This window comes from Crocuta crocuta, unplaced genomic scaffold, assembly GCF_008692635.1.
Source record: "Crocuta crocuta isolate KB4526 unplaced genomic scaffold, BGI_CrCroc_1.0 scaffold755, whole genome shotgun sequence".
NCBI lineage: Eukaryota > Metazoa > Chordata > Mammalia > Carnivora > Hyaenidae > Crocuta > Crocuta crocuta.
The window spans coordinates 677,701-683,152 of NW_027531305.1; the positions used below are offsets into that span (position 1 = coordinate 677,701).

General features: G+C 56.1%; 2 protein-coding genes across 5 annotated transcripts in view; both read right to left on the reverse strand.

The window, feature by feature from the left end:
• The window catches only part of AKAP8 (A-kinase anchoring protein 8), an 18,232-nt gene extending 14,138 nt beyond the window's left edge, over positions 1–4,094 (reverse strand). For 2 of the 3 annotated variants that reach the window (XR_013336959.1, XM_077771622.1), the window contains exons 1-3: positions 3,753–4,094; positions 2,194–2,232; positions 82–114 (exon numbers count right to left, since the gene is read on the reverse strand). Coding sequence is in view for 2 of the 3 variants with exons in the window: in XM_077771622.1 (XP_077627748.1) it covers positions 82–114; positions 2,194–2,232; positions 3,753–3,804 (124 nt within the window). In the remaining variant the exon portion in view is untranslated. Of the gene's footprint in view, positions 1–81; positions 115–2,193; positions 2,233–3,752 lie in introns of those variants that run through there. The other variant, XM_077771625.1, reaches the window with a different exon arrangement.
• A 778-nt stretch (positions 4,095–4,872) lies between these two features.
• The window catches only part of AKAP8L (A-kinase anchoring protein 8 like), a 29,206-nt gene continuing 28,626 nt past the window's right edge, over positions 4,873–5,452 (reverse strand). For both annotated transcript variants that reach the window (XM_077771592.1, XM_077771591.1), the window contains 2 exons: positions 5,308–5,403; positions 4,873–5,257 (listed from right to left, as the gene is read on the reverse strand). In XM_077771592.1, coding sequence (XP_077627718.1) covers positions 4,946–5,257; positions 5,308–5,403 — 408 coding nt within the window. In that variant the 3' untranslated portion in view covers positions 4,873–4,945. The remainder of the gene's footprint in view (positions 5,258–5,307; positions 5,404–5,452) is intronic.

Below are 5,452 nucleotides of genomic sequence, written 5' to 3' on the forward strand. Positions count from 1 at the left end.
GGGTAGGTCTCTGTATCCCAGTCCCTCTGGGTGGCCGATCAGAAGCCTTCTTCTGCACCCACAGACCACCAAAGGGCCTACCTTGCCAGCTGGCCACACCAGTTCCATATGCACCTGAGAAGAAACAAAAACACACAGGAGCTTTGTTTATAGAATGAAAGTGCCTGAGACACCCCCACAGCCCCAACTGTCACCTTACTCTGCCACTTGCAGGTCTAGGGCTACAGGCAGCTGTGGCAGTATTGTGGGCGGCACCCCCGATTGGCCATTAAGGCCAGGAATGGCTGTGGCCCACTAGCTGTAAAACTCACTTCCTACAGAGCACTCTGTTAAGCATAATGGAGACTTCTCTCGTGGGTAAGCCTGATCTCCCCCATCAGGACAATGAGAAAGGACAGTGCAGCCTTCCCAGGAAATGTCCAGGCACCAGCCAAGAGGCAGACAGGGCTAGATCCTCTGGCAGAACCCTTCAAAGGTGCCAGTTCTCACCATGCGCCAGAGCTCAGGCACTGCTAACACAGTGAGTACATCAGTGGAACATCATGTCCCCAACTCAACTGAGCAAGGTCTAGGGCTATGTACCTGAGTGACATGGAAGGCCTCTTCCTGGGAAACTTGGCGATGGGAGAAAAAGTGACCCTACCACCCCCAATGGTGCCGGGGTCCAACGCCAGGCTCAGAAAACAAAGCAAGCCCTCATCCCATCCTCTGGAATGAGTAATGGCAAAAGGAAGAAAACCTCGCCACCAGGTAGGACATTGTGGTCTTTTCAACGTACCAAGCACCCAGCATTGTGATCTAGATTCCAGAGCAGGGCCAGCAAAAAGGCCTCCAGGCCCAGTCTAGCCCACTGCCTGTTTTTGTACAGCAAGCAAGTGAAAGATGGGTTTTACTTTTTTAAATGGTTGGGGGGGGNGCAGTATTTCATGGTGTGAATTTTGACATGAAACGTATCATTTATATATTTGTCAAAACTCACAGAACTGTGCAACCACAGTGACTATTAATATAAACTGTGGGCTATAATTAACGTATCGACACTGATTCGTTACTGATAATAAACGTATTGCACTAATTCAAAATATTAATGATGTGGGAAACTGCTGGGGTGAACGCAGACTTTCTGCTCAACCCCATCAAGTCTAAAACCACTTAAAAAATAAAGCCTATTACCCTCCTACACTGTTGGTGGGCATGTAAACTGGTGCATCCCCTCTGGAAAACAGTGTGGAGGTTCCTCAGGAAACTAACAATAGAACTCCCTTATGACCCAGCAATAGCACTGCTAGGAATTTACCCAAGGGATACAGAAATGCTGATGCATAGGAGCACATGTACCCCAATTCTCATAGCAGCACTCTCCACAATAGCTAAAACATGGAAAGAGCCTAAGTGTCCATCAATGGACAAATGGATCAAGAAGATGTGGTTTATCTATACCATGGAATACTACGTGGCAATGAAAAAGAATGACATCTGGCCATGTGTAGCAACATGGATAGACCTTGAGGATGTTATGCTAAGCAAAGTAAGTCAGGCAGAGAAGGACAAATATCATATGTTTGCACATATAGGAGGATTAGGAGGAACTTAACTGAGGACCATGGGGGAGAAGAAGGGGGGAAATGGTGAGGGAAAGGAAGAGAGGCAAACCATGAGAGACTCTTGAATGCTGAGAACAAACTGAGGGCTGATGGTTGGGGAGAAGGGAAGGGTGGAGGAGGGCACTTGTGGGGATGAGCACTGGGTGTTATATGGAAACCAATTTGACAATAAAGTATTTGTAAAAAGAAAAAAAAAAAAAGAAAAGAAAAAAAAAGAAAGCCTATTAATCGCAAAAGTCTATCATACCCGCAGCTATTTGCTCTGAATAGAATAACAAACTCCTAAAATAAAGGCTATTTTGCCACGTAAGAAAATTATATGGTATGCAAATTTCAGTGTCCTTAAGTATCACTGAAAAACAAGCACGTTTGTTTGTTTATAACCCCCTCTGGGACTTTTGGGCGGCAGAGACTGTGTAGCCCCGAAGCCCAACTACGCGGCCCTTTACAGAACAGGCCTCCTCCAGACCCTCGGGCTAGCCCTGGGGTGCCGGTCCAGCTCTCCAGGTATAGGTCACCATCCCTGGCCCTGGTGGGCGAGCCCCTCAGGCGTGTGGGGTTGAGGCCACACCTCCCCGTGAGGTCTTACCTTGGGTGTTGGCAGGTCCAGCACTCCATGCCCCATAGCCTGCCAAGAAAAGACCTGTGAGTTAGGATCCTATGTGTCACATGGAAAACTTCTGAGGGGCCTAACATGGTTGCCTTGTAGGAGAGTTCGGTGCCGGCCTCACAAGAAGGCAGCGTAATGACGACACTGTCCCTCTAACAGTACTGAGCAGGTTGATCGCATGACCACACTCTGCAGGCCTGAGTTCACAGCAGGCAAGAGTGAGGGGAACAGGCTTTGCGGCCAGCTCTGCCAGCGGCCTGCGGACGGAGCCTGGCGTGAGCCTGGCTCCACATGTAAGAATGACACAGGACAAGGTGCCAGCTAACCCAGTACTAGGATACAGCTGTGCCCACATCCCCAGCGTGGCCCACCCACCAAGCAGCTGTAAATCCCCCATAACTGAGAGCAAAGTTCAGATTTTGAGGACAACTGTGTCTCTCTAGGCTTCACTTCTTGGTGACTTTGGACCCTCCCATGCTCCCGGGGCTTAGGTCCCAGGACTTCAGCCTGGCCTAAGGCATCCAGGCTCCCCTCGCCCCTGCAGACTCCCATGACAGCATCTGTCTGGGCCCTCGTCATTTTTGTGTCCCTGGAGCCTGAGACAGAGCTGGGCACAGGCAGCCATCCGCACCTGCCAATGATCCTCACCTTTACAAAACAGGAACATAACCTGTGTCTCTTACCAGAATGACTCAAGCCACTAGCCAAGTGCCCAGCGCGTGCCCACCTATGACAGGCAAGGGGCACATGTTAGTCAGTGTCCCCGAATGCCATTTAGAGAAGAGAAAGTTAAGGCTTGGAGATTTGGAGACGCATTGCTGAAGTCTGCCCTTTGCAGGCTACAGTCTCCCATGCCGCACAGCCTTCTATATCTGCGCGGGAGAAAGACTAGCAATCCTTACAGGAAGTGACCAAACACAGGGCGCTAGTCTAAATACCATCCACTAACCATATAACCTCCTAACACCCCTTCAGATGGATAATATTTACCCTATTGTCCCCAGAGGCTCAAGAGGCTGGCACTTGCCCATGATCACGGGGCTGGAGAATGGAAGAACTGAGACATGAACTCAGATCTAGGTGCCGCCTATGGCCGGGGAACAACTGTCAAGGCTCAGCAAGTCCTGAGAAATAGAACTCCAGGTGGAAAAGCCACAGAGGAACTCAAGGAGGCCCCAGCATTTGAACTAAACCTGAAGGGTTTGGGCAGGTAGGAAGGCAGGGGCATATAACCTCTTCGTGCTCAGGGAGTGCAGAGGGCAGGGTAACTGGCTGAAAGATCTGGTGGGAAGCGGACAAAGAACTGTGACACCCAGTCAGATGCAGACAAAACGGGGAAAGGAAGGGTGAGCCACCCCGGAACACCAGGCACCTCAACAGCTCTCTTGCAATTCCTGCTGCTGGATCCTAACACTGCCACCTTTAGAGATCAGTGCCTTCTCTAGCTGTTGCAGGTGACACCAGACTGCTTGCTTCTCCAACCTCAGATGCTTGGATAGAGGGAGCACTTGGTCAAGCCCCTACCCCACGTATTCCACCTTCAACTGCTCCCCGCGGACAAACTTGGCTTCCAGCACGCAGCAAAAGCATCCTAGGAATCTCGGAATCTGGACAGTGAGAGCTGGTCGCTCGAGAAGATCCGTCCTGCCGCAGACCCTGAGGCCCAAGCGGGGATAAGGCACGTCCCCTCGTACACAGACCCCAGGCACCTCCAGGACACAGCAAGGGGCTGCCTGAAGGCAGGCCAAGAATCCGTCACCACCCCAGGGCACATCAGGTTTGCAACTCTGCACAAGATCCCCAACACTTGACCCTCGAAGTGCGGTCCTAGGCCAGCACGAGTCGTGTACGCGGCAGGCGCCCGCCGACACTAGCCCCTGCAGAGACCGCGCGCGCACCGGCGGGGCAAGGTCCACCCAGCGCCTCCCCGACGGCTTCCGGGACCTGCGCGACGCACCACGTGCCCCGCGCGCAGGCCCCGGCCAAGCCCCACAGCCCCGAGACGCGCAGCCGAACTCCCTCGGCCTCCAACCGCGGACCCCGCGCCCCACGAGCTCGTGCGGTGGCTCCGCCCCCGGGCGCCGCCATTTTGTGGTCTGCCGAAGCGGGAAGGCGGGCCTCGGAGCGCGGGGTCGGCCCNGCACGCAGCACCCTGGGAGCGACGACTCCGAGGTCCAATGAGCAGCGCGCGCGCGCCCCGGCCTCCTCTCCGCTGCGTCGGGCTGGAGTAACCGTGCTCGGGCGTAGGCCCTGGCCCCGCGGCCCTCTACGCAGCGGCGGCTGCGTCGCCCGAGCAGCGCCCGTCCACCCCACCCCCAAATGAATNGGCTGCCACAGGACGCATGCGCTCAACACACTTTCCGCCGTCCGCTACTGGAAGGCCAGGCGCATACGTCACTCCTTCCGCACACCACCACTGGCTGGCTTTCGCTGCGCACCCGCCCGTCGCCCCCGTTGGCCTTCCGGTTGCTTGGAATCGGCTTTCACAGCATCTTGGGAGTTTTGGTCCGGACACGGAGTCCTACTCTGCGCAGGCGCTTCCCTCTACCTCCCCGCCCCCAGTGCGCAGTCGCACCCCCACCCTTTCCCGGATCCCGCGCGCAGGCGCAGACCGCTCCCCACGGCGTCTGCCGTGCCGCAATAAATGAACGAGGAAAGTGGGATGGAAAGAGCTTTATTAGGCTCGGCTTCCAGCCTTGTCCACGCGGGTCCCGCCCGCCCCGGGCCCGGGTCACGGTGCGCCCCCACCACCCTCCTCGTCGTCGTCGGCCTCCACGTCGAGGCCCGGGATGCCGCGGATCTGGCGCTGAAGCGCCCCGCCCAGTAGGGGCAAGGCCTCCTCCTCCTCTTCGGGGGGTGGCGGCGGGGGTGGGGACGTGGCCCCAGGGGCCGGCTCTGGAGGCCGGGGGGGCGGCGCCGGCGCGCCCTCTGCACCCTCCGCACCCCCTGCAGCTTCTACCAGCGCCCCCTCGTCCAGGGCGCCGCCCTCGGCCTCCTCCTGCTCCTTCTCCTCTTCGGGGCTATCCGTGAATGGGTTCTCACCCTGTGGGGGGAGGGACGCGGATACTGAANAACCCAGGCGGCGCGCCTCACCTTCAGGTAGCGCTCCAGCTTCTTGCTGATGATTTTGTTGTTGAGGATGCTGCGGGCCACCATGAGCGAGGACTTCTTGGACTGCTCCATCATGAGCTGCAAGCAAGGCAGGCAGGGCTGGAGAGGCTGCTCTCAGCGCCAGGGA